The sequence below is a fragment of the Panthera uncia genome, chromosome E1 (assembly GCF_023721935.1).
Source record: "Panthera uncia isolate 11264 chromosome E1, Puncia_PCG_1.0, whole genome shotgun sequence".
Lineage (NCBI taxonomy): Eukaryota > Metazoa > Chordata > Mammalia > Carnivora > Felidae > Panthera > Panthera uncia.
In genome coordinates this window covers 4783336-4803103 of record NC_064814.1, presented here as the reverse complement: position 1 = coordinate 4803103, position 19768 = coordinate 4783336, and the positions used below count along the sequence as shown (strand labels likewise).

The window sequence follows — 19768 nt, the reverse complement described above, 5'->3', positions numbered from 1 at the left end:
CCCCCCCCCCCCCCCCCCCCCCCCCGGGAATCGATGGCCGTAAGTGGTCCTTCAACCCAGCAGGTGTAGGGCAGACGGCCTCTGGCCACCCCGGGGACAGAGACTGATTGGCTTGTCTTGTCTAATTTCCATTAAGGTATAAAGAATTGACTAAGGGCAACGTGGAGGCCAGCAAATCACCCTCCCACACAGAGGTAGTCCTTTTCAGTTCTGTTCTAGAGGGTTTACCTCTCTGTCACTTCAATGTCAGGAATCTCGAACACCTCCACACCCTGCCACCAGGCCACCCTGACCTCCAGCTGGCGGCTGTCCGGCTTGATCACACAGGCTGATGTGGGCTCAGGGGGAAGAAGGGGCCTCAGCCCCTCTGATTCAGGTTCTCTCTGGGCTGAAGGAAGAAGGTTCTGGATGCAAATTCAGAACCCACATGTAATGTGGTGGGGGCTGTGTTTCTGCTCTCCAAAACCTGGCTCGGGAGGAGAACGCTGGCCGGCTCCCAGGGCACAGTCCCCCTGGGGCGCCCCTGGGGCTGTGGCCTTGCCTTAGGGAGAAGTTCCTACATTAGTACCAGGATTCATGGGCTCTTTATTCTTTCTGCAGACATGAAGTGAGCTCTCTGCTAGGTGCTGGGGGCTTAGCCGTGAATCAAACGGGCAGCAAGCCAAGATAAGTAAAATACAGCGTTTGACGCTGGTCATGAGGGCTCTGCAAAAAGAACAGGGGTGTGGGAGGCAGGGAGGGGGCTGCTTGGAAGTTTCACTGGAGATGGGGTGGGGGTAGCATCGGGAAGGGTTTTGCAGATGATAGTCGAAGGCAGCAAACCCTGAGCTGTCTGGGAGACAGATCCAGTAAAGCAGGGAGGCCAGCGGCACTGGGTGGCAGAGGGGCCAGGCCGTGTGGTCAGGGAGGGGGGGCTTGGTTCTTCCTCCAGGTGAGACAGGGCTTGGGGCAGAGACAGGGGAATCCGTTCCCACCCCCCACCCCCACCCCCCACTGGAGACCCTGGTCCCTGCTGGCCGGCTCTTCTGGAACACAGCTCAGGCTGACAAACCAAGGGCTGGGTCCTTGTGGACCGCAGGATCAGGGGCTCCCAACAGCACCAGGTATGGCCTGCCTGCATCTGAGGATCTGGGTGCTTTGCTGAGTAATTCCGAGCCCCTGTCTGAGGGGCCTGGGTCCCTGGTTGCCAGGAAAGCCCTGAGAAGCCTGCCTTCGGGGCGGAATCACACAGAGCCGCGGTCTCACTGACCAACGCACCAACCACCAATGACGACGCTCGCTCTGGACCTCCAAGACAGGCAACAAAGAAACCCAATTACCCTCAACGTCAAGGTCATTGTGTTGCTATGTTTTAGAAAAATAGCGATTTTAATTCTGCCAGCTGGGTGCTGCTCAAGGTTTCAATTTACGGGGCAGGTCTGATGATTTTATGTTTTCCGAGCCAGGCAGAACGAACGAACGAACGAACGTCCGGAAAAGCTTTTCCCTTAATCACATCACACGTGGCGTACCGAGTGATCCGCGGCCGCGTCCAATCCAGCCAGACCAGGGGGTTTCAATGTGAGAGCCTCCCGGGGAGCAGGACTTCTTGCAGCCTTGTGTGACTGACTCACCAATTTGCTTAGGAAGGGCATCTTAGCGACACTAATCAATTAGCCTGGGAGCTGAGCTGCTCGCTGCCAAGGGCCTGGGGGCCCACTCTTCTTTCCTCTGACAGCTGGGGACATAGCCCTCCCCTCCCCTCCCCTGCCTTGTCAGAGCTGGCAGGTGGTGGCTGGGGGCTGGGGGCCGTCCAGGGGCAGCAGTCAGATAAGGAGGGAGGGCCCCGTGATGAGGCACACGGCTGGGGGTGGGGCTAGTGAGCCTCCCCTTGTCCTGGCCGAGGGGCCTCCAGCGGCCTCGGCTCCTGCCCCTTTCTATGTCCCCAAGTCACAAACGGGATCCCCACCTCTGGCATCCCTGCAGCCACCTGGGGCCACGAGGCAGGGACAGACCCCAGGGCCACAGTTCCCGTGCGTCTCTAACCCCCAGATGATGGAGAAGCTAGGAGAGCAGGGTCCCCCCCACCGGGCTCCCCAGCTGCCTGCCCTTCCCTCTTCCCCTGAGGCAGTACTGACAGAAGCCGCAGAGGCCTGTGGGGCCTCAGCGGGGTGCCGGGGGCCCCCCAGCGCAGCCACACCGCCAGCCCACACGCCCACACCAGCCGTGGTCACTGCATTCCTGCAACGCGTTCTTTCCACTGCCCCTGCCAGCAGTCGGCCAAAAGTCACAGCAACAGTCTTGCCTTTTGACAAATTGAGAACTACTTCAGACATACACGAATGCACGTCCTCCGTGTACTTGCCGTGTAGATGAACAAATGTTGACATGTTGCTGTTTTTTGTTTTCTTGGCTTTTGTCTTTGAGTTTGTTTATTTATTTTGAGGGGGCAGGAGGAGAGAGAGAGAGAGAGAGAGAGAGAGAGAATCCCAAGCAGGCTCCGCACCAGCAGCTCAGAGCCTGACTCGGGCCTCGAACTCACAGACTGTGAGATCATGACCTGAGCCGAGATCAAGAGTCGGACGCTTAACCGACTGATGGAGCCACTCAGTCGCCCCTGATTGTTTGTGTTTGTTTTCAAGAAATAAAACACGACAGACCCAGCGGAAACCCACACCGTGCTTGGTTCTGCCTCTGTCTGTCCAGGGCCCTGGCCCCCGGGGGTGCCCAGGACAAGCCCACCGCCTTCCACCTGGTCGGGTTCGAGCTGGCCAGTTTCCTTAATGCTCCCGGACACGACTGCTCCCTTCTCCTGGCCGGTCAGAGTCTGATGGCAGGGATCCCACTCACCATCTTCCTCCTCAGGCTCTGCTCGGGGTGGGTCCTCCTGGCCATCATGCTCCTGCTCCTCTTCCTGCAAGACAAAGAGAGAGTCAGCGCCCGGTGCCCGGAGCTCGACATGGTTTACTCGGACACCGCCACCCAGGCGTCCCCGACCCCTTGGTGAAAGCGACCTGACCCTGGCCCCCGGGCGGGAGGGATGCGCCACAGCGGTGGGGGCACTGGAGGCCGGTGACCGCCTTGGGGAGGCGGGGCAGCCGTGGGCAGAGCGTCAGGAGAGGAAGGGGCCGCCGAGGGCCAGTCTGAGCCCACACCGGTGCCTGTCTGTTGGGCGTGGTCGGGAGGACCCTGGTGGGGGCCACGGTTAACCAGCAGGTGGAATCCGTATGATCCCCGAGCTAACGCTGTTTGGCCAAGACAATAAGGGCCGAGGTGCTGTGCTTTTGACCTTTGGACCTCAGTCTCTTTACCCTTTCCGGGTGGGTGCTGGCCAAAGCCTGTGGATGCCGTTTTGATAAAGGGACTGGGGACTCCCATCCCACAATCTGGGTGCGACTAAAGGCACCAGAGGAAAGCTGGCGGGCCATCCGGGGCCGGGCCATCACAGAGAAGGTGCGTTCACGGGCTCTGCCTCCCGGAACCTCATTCCTCCCGTTTCAGTGTCCATTTCCCCCACCTCCTGGAGGCCCGGCTCTCCCACGAATGGACTCAATAAACAGACGGCTGGAAGGAGCGTCCCGAGATGGCCTTCTTGGGAGGAAGGAGTGACTCCAACCTGCAGGAATGCTGGGGGGCACCGGGGACACGCGGCCCAAGGAGCTGTGATGGACAGCGGGCCGGCGGATCCGGAGACACCCCCGGTTTACAAGGGGGAGGCACACACGGAGTGAGCTCCCCGGGCGGCGAAGGCAGCACGCCCAGGCCTCTGGGACTCGGCGCCCGGGGGCGTGCAGCCAGGGTGGCGGCCTCGGCAGGGGCAGGGAGGAGCGGCCGCAGAGCGGAGGAGCTCTGTCCCTCACGGCAGCGCGAGCGAAGCTGGGCTGCAATTCTGCACGAGCCCAACCGCGGGTCGTAAGTGGCAAACCCTGAAGGGCCTTGACTTTCTGTCGCTCACAAAAGGCAGCCAGGGGGAGCCGGGCGGGAGACGGGAGCAGGGCTCTCCATTCAGTTTCCATCCAGCTCAGCGTCAGAAGTGAGCGATGTTGCCCAGAGCGCAGGTCAGTACGTGGCGCCTGGGTGTCCAGATGCCCCGAGAAGTTTGCCCAGCAAAGCATCTTTGTGGCTGTGGGGAGGGGGCGGGGGCAGGCCCCTTCGGGGGAGGCAGGGTAAGGAGACACCCCTGTGACCCAGCACACCCACTGCTAGGGACCTGCTCTGGACTGGAAAACCATCTGTCCGGGTTTTTCTACGGTGACTCTGATTTTGTGCCGCAGAAACCAATCCAAACTGGAAACCACTGAAATGTTCATCCTTAGAGTTCCATATATTTGGTTAACATGTTCACCAAAATACTAACAGGTTGAATATATCACAGCACACACACACACACACACACACACACACACCATGCATCAGTGTGCATTAAAAAGGAGGCAGCCGGGGGCGCCTGGGTGGCTCAGTCTGTTGGGTGACCGACTCTTGATTTCAGCTCAGGTCACGATCTCACGGTTCATGAGTTTGAGCCCCGCGTCAGGCTCTGGGCTGACAGCTCAGAGCCTGGAGCCTGCTTCGGATTCTGTGCCTCCCTCTCTCTGCCCCTCCCCTGCTCATGCTCTGTCTCTCTCTCTCAAAAATAAATAAACATTAAAAAATATTAACAAGGAGGCAGCCGTACACACTGATGTGAAACATGCATCAGGACAAATTTCCAACGGGAAAAAGCAAGAAGCAGCATAGTGTGAGAGGGGCCATCTTCTGGATGTAAATATAAAAATGGAAATGCACATACATGCTCATAATCACCGAGAAGAAGTTTTCTGGAAGGACGCATGAGACACCGTTAGTGGCTACCTTTGGGGAGAGGGGCTGGGGGAGGCAGCCTTTTGTTTCTATCTTACACATTTCAGTATAATTTGGATTTTCTAATATGCATGGAGATACATGGATTTCTCTTAATATATTTTAAAAATGCTACATTTTTAAATGCTACGGTTCAATGGGTCTTTGAACTGTGAAATTGGTGATTTTTTAAATGTTTATTTATTTTTGAGAAATAGAGAGAGAGAGAGAGAGCGAGCACAAGTAGGGGAGGGGCAGAGAGAGAGGGAGACACAGAATCCAAAGCAGGGTCCAGGCTCTGAGCTGTCAGCACAGAGCCCGACGCGGGGCTCGAACCCGTGAACTGTGAGATCATGTTCTGTGTCGAAGTCGGACGCCCAACCGACGAGCCACCCGGGCGCCCCTTGACAGCTTGTACATGATTTTAAGCAGGGGGTCGACCAGCTCACCAAGGTGCCCGTGGGAGAGGACTCCTCTACCTGCCTATCCATGCAGACTCTGGCACACAAAGAGTTAAAGTGAAAACCTTAGCCTTCAAATGTCAGGAAGCTAAGTATAAAAGGAATTTAAATAAGTAAATATTCAACTATGTGTATTGTAGCTCTGTAGCATTCGCATTTCTTAAGTTATTAAAACTTAAAACTGCACTAAGACTTTGGAGGTACCTCTGTAACCCAGAATTAAATTAAAGATAAATAGTGTTATGTGTGTGGTAGAGATAGATAGATAGATGCCGTTATAAAATTTCCCATGTGGGTCTGCGGCTTTTAAAATCGATTTTTTAGGGGCGCCTGGGTGGCTCCGTTGGTTGCACGTCTGACTCTCGATTTCAGCTCAGGTCGTGATCTCACGGTTCGTGAGTTTGAGCCCCGCCTCGGGCTCTGCCCTGACAGCGTGGAACCTGCTTGGGATTCTCTCTCGGCCCCTCCCCTGCTCTCTCTCTCTCTCTCTCTTTCACAAAATAAACTAATAAATAAATAAAATAAAATAGATTTTTTTATTGCAGTCTTCGTGAAGTCTGGAAAATAGTGCTGAATTGGCCACATGTTGTTTTCTGTCTGTGCAGAAATGCCCTTCCTTCAGAAGACGCCCCTCGAAGCCTCTGGGCCCAGCGGGCACGGCCAGTCAGGGCAGTCACACCCCCTCCTTCAACACACCAGCATGCAGATGTGACCTATGGCCCAACTCTGCTTGGGGAGAAGGGACGTCTGGTCCCAGAGCTGTGAGCCTGGGAATGTGTGTGTTGGCGGGGGGCGATCGGGGGGCGCCTGGCTGTGATTGTCCCCGAGGCCACTCTACCCCGGCCTTCCCCTGTCCGTGAGAGACTCAACTCCCAGTTTTGCGCAGGCTAACCAGCCAAGTTGCTGTCACCGACAGCCAGAGTCCTGACCCCTGTCATTGCCTCCTCACCCGCCACTTAGCGAGCCCAGAACACATCGATTTCTCTCGGGAGAGTGCTGCCTGCATCAGATGCCGGCAGGACGGCAGCTGGGGGATGGGTAGGATGCTGGAGTTTTCCACGTGTGCTTTGGGGAAGCACCCCAGGCCCACATGTTTATCTGGGCTTACTTAGTGGGCTTTTAGATAACATCATGATAATGGAAAGGATTCCATTATTAAACAGAACGCTGTGTATTGCATTTTGGCCTTATTTTATAAAAAACGTGTACACAACAGAAAAACCCAAGTGCTGACACCGGTAATAAGATGGACAGGTCGCGTAAACAGTGCGATTGGGCCACAGATGGCCGTCCTTCTGGACGGCGGTGGCCCTCCAGCCTCCGTCCAAGACTCTCTGCCTCGAGATGGTGAACTGTGGGGGCGCCCGGGTGGCTCAGTGGGTTAAGTGTCCGACTCTTGATTTTAGCTCAGGTCACAATCTCACAGTTTGTGGGTTCGAGCCCTCCGCTGGGCTCTGCGCTGCCAGTGTGGAGCCTGCTTGGGGTTCTTTCTCTCCATCTCTCCCTCTGCCTTCTCCCCCTGCTTGCACTCTCTCTCAAAATAAAGAAGCATTAAAAAAAAAAAAAAAAGGCAGTGAACTGTGAACTATGTGTATGACAGTGAAGGAAAGCAGTAAGGTGGAACCATGTACCAAATGCTAGAACAGGGGAGCCTGGGTGGCTCAGTCGGTTGAGCATCCGACTTTGGCTCAGGTCATGATCTCGCAGTTCGTGAGTTCGTGTCCCACATCGGGCGGGACTGAGGGGCACAGCGAGGCCCCAGAGGGGACGCCAGGTGGGGAGCCTCACGGCTTTTGCAGTGACTGGCTGGAGTCTGGTGTGACCGCAGGGGATCACGGGGGTCAGGAGGCAGGGCTCGGACCAGGAAGATCTTATAGGGAACAAGGCATTGAGGAGCCCCCAGAAGCTTTTAAATGGGGAGAAAGAGGAGGAGACCGGCATTTTTGGAGCAGGGAGTAGGAAGGCATGGTGAGGGCAGGATAGGAGGCAGGATGAACTTCCAGAAGGGGGGGTCCAAGTACAGGCGAGGGATGTAAGGCCTGATCTGGGAGGGTAAGGGACTCGGCCCTCAGCTCAGTGTTTGTCAAATGAATCAGCGAAAGCCTACCTGAATCTGGTTCGATGCAATGCCCTGGGGGTTTCGAAGTCGGAACCCCACCCGTGGGTTTGCTCCCTGACACAGCTCGGCTAGGACCACGCCTGGGGCAGCATGACCCCGGCAGCTGCTCAGAGTGGGGACTGCCATCCCACAAGAGCCCATTGTTGTGGATTTCTTCTATTTTTTTTTTTTTTAATGTTTATTTAATTTTGAAGGAGAGAGAGAGAGACAGAGTGTGAACGGGGGAGGGGCAGAGAGCGAGAAAGGGAGACACAGAATCCAAAGCAGGCTCCAGGCTCTGAGCCGTCAGCACAGAACCCGACGCGGGGCTCGGACCCGCCAACTGTGAGATCATGACCCGAGCCGAAGTTGGACGCTCAACCGACAGAGCCACCCAGGAGCCCCCACTGATGTGGATTTCTTGTCACTGCCCTTGGTCCCGAGAGTGACACATGGCACCTGTGTGTTGCAGACTGAATTATGTCCCTCCCCAAAGTCATATGCTGAGGTCCCAACTGCCAGCACCTCAGACTGTGACTACGTTTGCAGAGGGGGCCTTTAAAGAAGGAATTAAGTTAAAACAAGGCCGTGAGGGTGGGTCCTGCTCCGATCTGACTGGTGTCCTTCTAAGAGCAAATGTATAAGAGGACACACAGGGAGACGCCAGGCGTGCGTGTGCTCATGGAAAGGCCCCGGGAGGACGCAGTGAGAAGGTGGCCCCTGCAAGCCGGGGAGAGAGGCCTCGGGAGAGACAGACCCCTGCCCCCCCGCCTGGATCTCACAGTTCTGGACAAAGTAAATGTCTGTGTCTCAAGCCGCCCTAGCAAGCCAGTGTAAATCAATTTTGTGAAAACTGTGAGTCGGTGACACCCTCTGAGACAGGCAGCTGGTGTCACCCTGGCTGGTCCCCAAAGCAGTCCCAGGCGGGGAACCCAACCCCATCACCTCCCTGACCAAGAGTCCCAGCATTTCGCTACTGGATAGAACCCGAGGGTTTTAACGCCACGTGGCCCCGGCCACTTTTCCTCCAGTGGAGGGATGGGGGAGGGGACAGGCAAAGCACAGGGGCCAGGGTCTCCCAGAGGCCGAGGGGGGAGGCTTCTCGGAGCCAGTGCGAGCCTGCAGACAGCATGTTGCCTTTTATGGCTGCCCTGGCTGATCTAGGCCTGATGCACAGCGCGAGGCAGAGGATGGGGAGACGGAGACAGAGACAGAGACGGGTAGGGAAGAGACAGAGAGAGAGAGAGAGAGAGAGAAACATCTCTCTGTCTGCCTGAGCAGAAGGCTCGGCCCTGGGGTCCCGCACACAGGCCCTGCTGGGACCCTGTGAGTTGCCACCAAAGCCAACTGGGCTGTGACCGCGGCAGGGCCCCTGGTTAATCTGGGAGTGATTTTAGAGGACCACGGCTCCGCCAGGCAGGGGGAGAGGGAGGCCTCACTTCCCTGGGGATGCCCGACCCTCCCTCTCCGGCAGCAGCCAACAGAGAGAGGGGCCTGCACGATTCCCCTGCACCTCTCCTCAGCCTGGGCAGCCCCACCCACCGCAGCGGCTGCAGGCTTCCCACGTGGGCACCGAGAACAACGGGCATCGTGCGGGCGCTGCCTCCCCCCACCCCCGCCCCAGCTCCACTGCAGGCAGAGGGGGTGTGACCGTGCTCTCTCCCCTCCCAGAAAGATGCCATTAGTCAATCAGGCTGCTCATCTTTTGCATTCAGAGGGGAGCGGCTGGGCTGCGGGCGCAGACCTGGCGCCAGCTCCTGGAGCGCCTGTGCTGGGCGGGGAGGGTGGGGCCGGCAGAGGTCATGGTCACGGCGGCTCTCTCTCTCTCTCCCCCCGCCCGAACGTCCAAACAGCTCAGCCACCGCACGCCCAAGTGACAGCTCCAGGCAGGGGACCCTGTATTTGCGGCTGGATAAGGCGCACCCCTGAGCCGAGGAACTTGTGTCTTCTTATCTCAAACTGGCCCTTCTCAGCCTTTCCCTGTGATCACGGCATCTCTGACACTTGGTGATGGCCCGGGAACGCTGATTCAAGCCTGCTGCTTCCTTTCTGCTTCCGCTTCTCAACCGCTGTCCCTGTCTCCCCGCCACGCCCCGCCCCCCCCAAAAGTTCCTAAGATTCACCCTCATTCTCACGCCTGAAACGGCACCGTTGTCCTCGACCTCACTCTCCCCTGACTCATCTGCTCTGAGAACACCTTAAAATGCCAGCTCGATCATGCTTTTTTCCCCACTAGAACCCTAAAATGACGGCTGCTGGGTTCAATTCAAATATCCCCAGGCCTGTGAAGTTCTTCTGCTTCCTGATTCAGGGGCTCAGTCTCTAAGGCTTCCCGGGAAGTGCTCTCCTCTCCCGCCCCCCGGGGGCTGCCATGGGAGGGCAGGCTGGAACTTAGGGTCCCCCTTGGAACCAAGGCCTCGGGTATGTGATCTCGGGCATTCACCTCTGGGTGCTCCTCCTTCCTTTGCGCGGGGTCCTTTGAGGTCACAGAATCCGGGGAGGATGGTCTTGAGCTCAGTTTTTATTTTGCCCTCAGTGGGCAGACCCCTGGAGCTTTGTGGTGGGTACTGAGGGGATTGCTGTGAGGAGGGGCAGGGGAATAGAGGGGCTGAGACCTCCACCCAGGGCAGATCTGCTTTTGCTTTATGCACTGGGCTTCCATTTAAGATCGAAGAAGAAAAAAGGTATCTAGCGCCTTAAAAAAAATTGTTTTTCATGTTTTATTATTTATTTTTGACACAGAGAGAGAGCGTGAGCGGGGGAGGGGAAGAGAGAGAGGGAGACCCAGAATCCGAAGCAGGCTCCGGGCTCCGAGCTGTCAGCACAGAGCCCGATGTGGGGCTCGAACCCACAATCGTGACCTGAGCTGAAGTCGGACGCTTAACCGACTGAGCCACCCAGGCACCCCCTTAATTTTTTTTTAATGTTTATTTATATTTGAGAGAAAGAGACAGAGTACCAGCGGGGGAGGGGCAGAGAGACAGAGACAGAATCTGAAGCAGGCTCCGGGCTCTGAGCTGTCAGGACGGAGCCCAACGCGGGGCTCGAACTCACCAGCTGTGAGATCATGACCTGAGCCGGAGTCGGCCGCTTAACAGACTTGAGCCCCCCAGGTGCCCCGCTAGTGCTTTTAAAAATGTGAGAAAGCCACCGATCTAAGTGGCTTTGACCTAATTCAAAACGCTATAGCTGATAAAACCTTTGATGAAAGTTCTCCAGTGTGTTTGAACACTTGTAGCCTCGGGGAGCTCACTACCTTACAGAGCCGTCTGCCTCTTTGGGGCATCCGGGGGCATGAAGAGAAATGGCCTCTGCCTGCTGCCCAGGCCAGTCCTACGAGGAGGTGGCATCGCCTCCTGGCAGGGGCTGCCCCGTTCCTTCTCTTTGTTGTTCCTGTGGTTTATAAATTCCACAAGCATGTGGTGGGTGCTACTGTGTGCTGAGCCTGCTGTAGGAGCTGGGGGTGTGGCCGTGACCATGGCAGGCAGGGACCCTGTTCTCCGGAGCCGACATTCCGCTTCGGCGGACATAAGGGATGACCTCAGACCCTGTGGAGTGCCGTGAAGAAAGCCCGATAGAATGGCGTGCTGGAGCAGGGGTGGGGGACTTCTATCCGCTAAGGTGCTCAGGCGCCAGAGCCTTGAAAGGCAAGGGGGCAGGAGCAGTCAGGTGAAGGTCTAGGCCAGGGAGGGTCCGCCGGGCAGAGCGGAGAGCAAATCCCAGGGTCTGGATGGGCGGCAGGCCTGGTGTGTCTGAGCACTGGGAAGGCGGCCATGGCTGCAGAGAGGAGGCAGGGCGGGCCGCAGGGCCGAGGCAGGAGTTTGGAATGTATTCTGTGCCACCGCAGGGCTTAGAGCAGGAGAGCGTGAGGGGCCCGTTTCCAGGTTATAGTTCAGCTTTTTTTTTTTTTTTTCCAACGTTTTTAATTTTATTTTTGGGACAGAGAGAGACAGAGCATGAACGGGGGAGGGGCAGAGAGAGAGGGAGACACAGAATCGGAAACAGGCTCCAGGCTCCGAGCCATCAGCCCAGAGCCCGACGCGGGGCTCGAACTCACGGACCGCGAGATCGTGACCTGGCTGAAGTCGGACGCTTAACCGACTGCGCCACCCAGGCACCCCCCGTTTCCAGGTTATAAAGATCGCGCTGGTTGTTGGGCGGAATGTGGGGGGCGGGCTGGAAGCAGGGGGAGCCGCTGAGAGGTTCCTGCACAGCCCAGAGGAGCCACGGACTGCCGGAGCAGCCTGGAGTGGAGAGGAGGGCCTGACGTCAGGAGGAGGTATCCCACAGGCAGAGGCGACAGGACTTGCTGATGGAATGACTTCGGGCCGCAGGGAAAATGAGAAAACAAGGATGTTGTGTGGGCTTTTGGCCTGAGCAGCTTTGGGAGCCATGGAGGAATTCTGAGCAGGTGGTGAAGGACGCTGGGGGCGGGGAGGGGCCGAGGGCACCCCTCGGGCAACAGAAGTCGAGAGCACTAGGGGCGCCTGGGTGGCTCGGTTGGTTAAGCGTCCCCCTTGGGCTCAGGTCACGATCTCACGGTTTGTGGGTTCGAGCCCCGCGTCGGGCTCTGTGCTGACGGCTGGCTCAGAGCCTGGAGCCTGCTTCGGATTTTGTTTCCCTTTCTCTCTGCCCCTGCCCTGCTCACACTCCGTCTCTCTCAAAAATAAATAAACATTAAAAAAAAAAAAAAAAAAAAAGAAGAAGTCAAGAGCACTTAACAGACAGGGCCGTGTCAGGTGCTCACTGGACAACCACAGGCCAATGTTGAGGAGGCAGGAGATGGGGCTCAGGAAGAGGCTGGGGGGGGGGGGCAGTGGTCAGTGTGTTCCAGAGGCAGCAGCGGCGATCCGGGTCCAGAGGTGAGCCCTCCACTTGATATGGGCATGAGCTTGACCAGCGTGGATCAAGAACAAAGGAAGAATACTGGGTAAGATGCTGACTCAGGAAGCGGGGATGGGGGGAGACGGGGAGAGGAGGGGAGAGACTGAGACCCAGCGTTCACGTTCCCAGCACACAATACCCGGGGGCGTGGAGGAGCCAGGCTTCGGGGCCAAGTTCAGCCATCCAGACTAACAGGGCCATCCTGGACTCCGACCTCATATCCCAAATGAGGGCACATTCACAAGCCCTAAACACACTCTCTTGCTCAGATGGCCAAGCACGCCAGATCCAATCCTCTCAGATGAACGGCTTTTGGCATCGTTCCTACAAAGAGGATTTGGAGGACATCAAAAGCTTCATTTAAAAACAAAAAACAAAAAACAAAAAACACCCAGAGGCACCAGCCAGCATTCTCCCCTTATCAGCAAGGATTAGGTGGAATTCTAGTGTCTACATTGCGGGATAAATAGAGACGGTTATGCACAGCGAGAACCCGGGGACAAAATCAGGGCTGGGAGCGCAGGATGAAATGAAACCACTGTGCAGGGGGACCGACCAGGCTGAAGAATTCTGACCACGACCAGCTTTAAGGATAATAACACAAGACGGATGGCCGGTGTTTAAAATGTCTAAGGAGGCCTCTGCACCGCAGGCAGAGAAACTGGTTTTAGGCTTCATGAAGAATAAAGATACAAATGGTTGGACCCCTGGAGCAGGGTTTACTGATCTGGACTGGAGGTGTTTGCTTGTCTTGGGATTGCTCTCAGATTCTGAGTCCTCAGCAAATACGCATCTGGCCAGGAGAAACACTATTAATACCGAGGTCACAGAATTAGGTCCTTGCTGAGAACGTGCCCAGGGTTGTCTCAACCCGAGGTCACGTTGGCCAGACCAGTGTTAACAACGTGGAATTTAACTTGCAAATACGAAACCCACGCGTGCACACAGATAATCGTGGACTGCCAAGCGCTCTAAGAGATATCAGAGGTTGTTTTCGTTCAAGCCTTTCAGTTTGGGGAAACCGAGGCCTAGAGGCACAGAGGTTAAAGGACGTCTCCCCGCCCCCCCACCCAAGTCCTACCTACGGCTCTTCAGAGGCAAAAATATTAGGTAAACAAGTACCGTGCATTCTCACGCTAGGTTTCCTTGGGACCATTTAATCTCACTTGTTATTCTTTAGCCACTGTGGCCAGGAGAACGCGACTGATACTTCTCCCTTCCGGGTGGGAGGGGAGTGACATCCTGCGGCAGCATCCCAGGCTTCCTTTTCGGTTCCGACCAAGCGGCAAGCAGAAAGATGTCAGCAAGGCGCTCTGTCTGTGCACAGCACGACCCTCGTAGGAGGGGGTTTCTGAACCCCATTGAAGTCCTGATTCATTCACCTGTCCCTAACGGTGGCAGACCGGGTGTGGTCAGGCTCCGACTGTTCCAGAAAGGCAGCTTTGTCTCTTAAGACATGCTCTTGGGGCGCCTGGGCGGCTCAGTCGGTTGAGTGTCCGCCGCTTGGATGCTTGATTTCGGCTCAGGTCATGATCCCAGGGTTGCGGGACTGAGCCTGGTGTCAGGTTCCATGCTGAGTGTGGAGCCTGCTTAGGATTCTTTCTCGGGGTACCTGAGTGGCTCGGCTGGCTAAGGGTCTGACTCTTGGGATTCTTGATCTTGGCTCAGGTCATGATCTCTCGGTTCATGGGATCGAGCCCCACATTGGGCTCTACGCTGACAGCGCAGAGCATGCTTGGGATTCTCTCTCTCCCCCTCTCTCTGCCCCTCCCCCACTCGTTCTCCCTCTCTCTCTCTCTCTCTCTCTCTCTCTCAAAATAAATAACTAAACTAAAAAAAAATTTAGGGGCGCCTGGGTGGCTCAGTCCGCTAAGCACCCGACTTCGGCTCAGGTCACGATCTCGCCGTTCCCGAGTTCGAGCCCCACATCGGGCTCTGTGCTGGCAGCTCGGAGCCTGGAGCCTGCCTCAGATTCTGCGTCTCCCTCTCTCTCTGCCCCTTCCCCGCTTGTGCTCTGTCTCTCTCTCAAAAATAAAAATAAACATTAAAAAAAAAAAATAATGAAGGATCTTTCTAAAAAAATTTTTTTTTTTAATTTTTTTTTTTAACGTTTATTTATTTTTGAGACAGAGAGAGACAGAGCATGAACGGGGGAGGGGCAGAGAGAGAGGGAGACACAGTACTGGAAGCAGGCTCCAGGCTCTGAGCCATCAGCCCAGAGCCCGACGCGGGGCTCGAACTCACGGTCGGTGAGATCGTGACCTGAGCTGAAATCGGACGCTCAACCGACTGAGCCACCCAGGCGCCCCTAAAAAATTTTTTTTAAAAAAAGATCCTCTCTCCTTCTGCCCTTCTCCTCCACTTGCAAGTGCGCTCTCTCTCTCTCTCTCTCTCTCTTAAAATATATATATAGAAAGAGAGAGATTCTTTAAAAATTTACCACCTCCCACTACGTAGAAAATTCTGACAGCTGAATTTTCTGTGTGCAAATAAGACTATCTCCGAAAGCTGGGGCGCCTGGGTGGCTCAGTCGGTTGAGCGTCCGACTTCGGCTCAGGTCACGATCTCGCGGTCCGTGAGTTCGAGCCCCGCGTCGGGCTCTGGGCTGACGGCTCGGAGCCTGGAGCCTGCTTCCGATTCTGTGTCTCCCTCTCTCTCTGCCCCTCCCCTGTTCATGCTCTGTCTCTCTCTGTCTCAAAAACAAATAAAGCATTAAAAAAAAAAAATTATTAAAAAAAGACTATCTTCGAAAGCAAGAACAAAGGTGAGCCATCGGGAAAGCCCCTGGACTTCCTTCTCACACGGAAGAAGACTTCTGAGCGGAAATGACTTTACAGAAGACACCGTCTTGCACTACCGGACCCTGGACTCTTGTCCGCAGCTCGGCACGACCCCCTGATGTGATGGTATTTGGAAGTGAGGCCTGTGGGGGTCACCGGTGTTGGATGAGGTCCTGAGAGTGGGGCCTCCGTGATGGGATTGTTGTCCTTATAAGAAGAGGAAGAGACCAGAGAGCTCTCTCTCCACCACGTGGGGACACAGCAAGGAGGTGGTCGTCCACAACCAGGAAGTGGGCTCTTACCAGGAACTGAATCGGCCGGCACCTTGATCTTGGGTTCGCCAATTTCCAGAAGTGGGAGGAATAGATTCCTAGTGTATAAGTCACCCAGCCTCGGGCATTTTGTTTTAGCAGCTCGAGCTAAGACAAGATTCCAAAGTGAGCAATTGACAGATATCTGTCTCGCCCTCCACTGGCTGGCTTCTGTGCCTTCGTTGAGAGAACAGAAAGTGGGGCCGTGTCGGCATCACGAAGGTCAGGACGGATGATGGGGGAGGGGATTCACATGCTCCTAAATCATTCTGTGGTCTCTGGCGGGGGGGGGGGGGGGGTGGAGGCAACGGCCGGGGTGAAAAGGATGGGGAGGGTAGAGGACACCGCATGGACCTAACAGCAGGTGAACCAGGGGGGTGCCTGGGGGGCTCAGTCAGTTAAGCAGCTGACGCTTGATTTTGGCTCAGGTCGTGATCTCACGGTTCACGGGTTCAAGCCCCGCATCAGGCTCTGCGCTGGGGGTGCGGGGCCTGCTTGGGATTCTCTCTCCCTCCCTCTCGGCCCCTCCCTCTCTCGTGCTGTCTCTGTCTCTCTCAGAATAAATAAAACTTTAAAAAAAAGAAAACAAAAAAAAGGAGGTGAACCCGGGCCCCGCCGCACAGTGGGGACAGCCAGGTAAGGCTGTGCAGCCCAGTCAGACCCACACCACCCGAGGGTCTGAAAAACCAAGCCCCGTCCTGAGAAATTCCCCACTGGGTTTCTTTTTTTTTTTTTTTTCCAACACTGTATTTTTTTGTGATTCAAGTATAATGAATATGCAGTGTCATAAAAGTTTCAGGTGCCCAATGTAACGATTCAACAATTCTATAAGTTTCCCGGTGCTCATCAAGTCTCCAACACTGTATTTTGAGAAATTCCAAACCTACAGAAAAATTGGAAGAATAAAACAATGAACAAGGTACTCACGTACCCTTCACCTAGATTCACCGATTATTAACATTTTGCCGTCTTTCCATTCTCTCTCCACGTACACACCCACCCTGAGTGTGTGTGTGTGTGTGTGTGTGTGTGTATAACGATTAGCATCATGATACGTTGACCCCTGAACGACACGGGTTTGAACTGTGTAAGTCCACTTATAGGCGGATTTTTTCAATAAATACAGTAAATGCAAAAAAAAAAAAAGAAGAAGAGAAGAAGAAGAAGAAGAAAAAAGAATCACTCTATGTTATTGCTAAATGTTTAGGCATGCATTTTTCTAAGGACAACAACATACTTCCACATAATCACAACGCCAGCATCACGCAAGAAACTGTGTTGAATACAACAAAATCATCTAATAAACCATTTATTTGAAACATATCCCAGTTATCTCCAAGATGTTCTTTATGGCTCCCCACTCCCACCCCCATCCAGAACCCAATCAAGGATCAGGCATTGCGTTTGTCTGTCTTGTCTCTTTAGTCTTCAGCCTAGAAGAGTGTCCTTGCCTGTTCTGTGTTTGGTGATACCGTCCCCACTCGGTTGCTGAGCAGAGCCAGGACCCAAGCGCCAAGAAGTCTGAGTTCTGGCCCAGACCTCACTCTAGTACCATCTGAGTGACCCCTGACTTTCACCTTGACCACCGTTTGGGAACCCTACGACGTAGTTTTGCTGGAATCCACGCCCCTGTTGGGTAAGAAGCCTGGTAATCCTAAAATTGCAACTTATACATCAGCACCAAAGAACACTGTTTCCTGGCCTTAAAAGGGACCGGCTCTGGTTCGTGACATTGTTGGCCACCATTCTCTGTGAGGGTGTGGCATGCCTGTCACGCTTCCTCAGCTGCCCACCCCTACACTCGCCCCAAGGAGACATGACAAGAAAGAGGTTCTAATAATAGAGCTCTGCCCAATGCCCAGCCTCCCTGCCCTGGCCGGTTGCTCACCCCCCATTTCTTCAGTGGCTGCCCGGTGTCTCGGGCCATCATGCTACTTTGCTCCCCGCAACCGTGGGGACGCTTCCCAGTGAACCACAGCCACAGTGAAAGGCCGCTTCCCTGGGCTCTGGATCCTTCTCAATAATCAGCTTTGTGAGTCAAAGGAAGCAGCTGCCCTGAGCCTCCCAGGCCTGGCAGGGCAGAAGGACGACTGGATCAGAAGGACTGCCATTAGTTAGCAAGGTGGCTGTATGCCCCCAGCCCCCATTTCCCCAGGGTCCTTCTACCCGCTCTCCAGGCTCGGCAATATGATAATGAGAAGTCTGTTTCCAGCCAATTTCTTAACAGCTTCTTCCAGGGGTAATCCCACCACTAAGAAGGCAGAGTAGTGGGGGACAGTGATAGGTGTCCCCCCCCCCCCCGCCCCCAGCACCTGATCCCGGGGCCTGAGGCACGGCAGTGATTTAGTGTTTGCCAGCTGGAGTTGACGGGGGCTGGGCAACTCGGCAACGGTTGGGGACCTGAACCTACAAGGGAAGGCAGGAGCTCCGGGTGAGGAGACTGACTTCAACATAACCCTCGCGTCGGGATGATGTCGGGACAGGGTGTCGCAGTGGGAGGACGGCCTCTCAGGGTCATCTGGCAACTGCCCCGCATGTGAACCCCTGTGATGAGCTTTGTCCTTCAAAGCACCCACTCCCCGCCACAGGACGAGCATTTTCCAGACAGAGGCAAATTGTGCTCTGGCTGCTACTGACCGTGGGCACCGGGCCCATCCCACTAGATCTCGAATTGCTGAGGGCCCCCAGGCCTTGCAGAAAGCTCTCTCCTGGGTGCTGTAACCCAGAGGGTCAAGACATGACTGGATGCCACAATCAGGCGCTGCAAACTTCAGTCTAGAACTTGCTGCTGAGTGATAAAGGGCCACTGTGTAAACTGTGGGAGCAGGGCTTGCTGAGGGCAAGCGGCTGAGAATAGCCCATACGCCTCTCCTGTTCCCAGGAAGCCGTGAGCGCAGGCAGAATCCCAAATACGGGAACAAACCTAACAAATCAGCACAGGTCCAAACCCTACCTGCCATCCTCATGGATGAGGTCAGCAAGAACAGCAGGGCCTCCATTAAAGCGGAGTCCCTGTCTTCCTTGGGCCGGATACAGCAGCCCTGGGCAGGCTGGTTAGAATCCGCTCTAATGACACAATTAGTCACCCACTTTGTCAAACAAAGCGCCTGCTCAGAGGGGTCCGGCACACTTACTCAGCAAAGAGAAACCCCTGGCCCCAGCCTCACTGCCTTCTCCCGTCGAGGGTTCTCTCCAGTATAAACCACCGTGTCCAGCAGAATTCAGAATGGGCACTGTCGACACACTGACAAGGCACTAAAGCAGCCTGGTCACGCTTTCTACCGCTCTGGCCATCCTCCCTTCCAAGCAGAGGAGCTGGGAAGTTAATTCTGATGTGGGCCCTGGGTGGGAGCCTACAGGGGCCCAGGGAGGAGGAAATCCTGGGAATGTGGGTTTTGTGCCTCGCCAGTGGGTTTCCAATGTAGAGACAAGCACTGGGAAAAGTGTATTTCTTGGTGGGTGAGAGCATATCTCTCTGGGTATCCTGAAGCAAGGCGGCACCGTCAGGACAGAGCTGAAGGACCACAGGGAGTGAGGCGTGGGGCAGTCGCAGGAGGCTCAGCACAGGGGTGCTCAGCTGTGCTGTAGGGGGGCCTTATCTTGCCCTTCCATTCCATAAAGGCCAGGCTTATCTGCAACCCCCGGGGGAGATGTGCCAAAGCACGTGTGCAGTTTGAAAACGACAATAAAAATGACCGCAATCGTGCGGTGCCTTTCCCATCGGCCCCACCCTATGCGCTTCACCAGAGACATCACTGACTCTGGAGTCTGGATTTCAAATTGGCTTAAAAAAAAAAAAAGCCAGCTTTCCTTCCCCCCCCCCCCCCCAAGTATGACTATTTTTTTCTTTATCGAGACAACTCTCATTACTGCAGACCTTGAAATGTGCCACATGCACGTGGATGTGGGAACCCGTGGGCGGGGGGGTTGGGGGTGAAGGGGGGAAGGTGCGGGGTGAGGGGTGGGTGTGACCCGCGCGGGGTGGGGCGGGAGCCGCGGCCGGCCGGCCGGGAAGAGAGGATCGCCAGCGGAGCACCCAACTCCGACAGCCTCGTCGCTCGGCGACACTTCTGGGGGAGGAGGGCGAGTTTGCCGGCGGGGCCCTTCCTCCCTGCCGGCCGCGGGCTCTGCGCTCCCGGGGACGGCTCGGCCCGAGGCTGGGGACCCGATCCCCCGCCCCGCCCGAGCCGGGAGACGGAGGGGGCGGGGCCCCGGGGTGGGGAGGGGGCGCCCGGGAGGGCCGGGTCCGTACCTGCCTGGCCTCGGCGGCCTGCTCCTCCGCCTCCGCCTCCGCCTCCGCCTCCGCCGGCGCCGCCGCGCGCTCCCCCGGGCCCTCGAGCTCCCCCGGGTCCTCCGGCGCGGCCGCCGGCTCCGGGGCGCAGGGGCCGGGCGGCGCGGGGGTCCCGGGGGCCTCGG

The 19768-nt window shown here is 56.0% G+C and overlaps 1 protein-coding gene across 1 annotated transcript in view; it reads right to left on the bottom strand.

Moving 5' to 3' along the window:
- MXRA7 (matrix remodeling associated 7) overlaps positions 1 to 19768 on the bottom strand; it is a 34516-nt gene that overhangs the window by 8434 nt on the left and 6314 nt on the right. The window contains exons 4-5 of the mRNA XM_049638141.1: positions 19605 to 19763; positions 2830 to 2893 (exon numbers count right to left, since the gene is read on the bottom strand). Coding sequence (XP_049494098.1) covers positions 2830 to 2893; positions 19605 to 19763 — 223 coding nt within the window. The remainder of the gene's footprint in view (positions 1 to 2829; positions 2894 to 19604; positions 19764 to 19768) is intronic.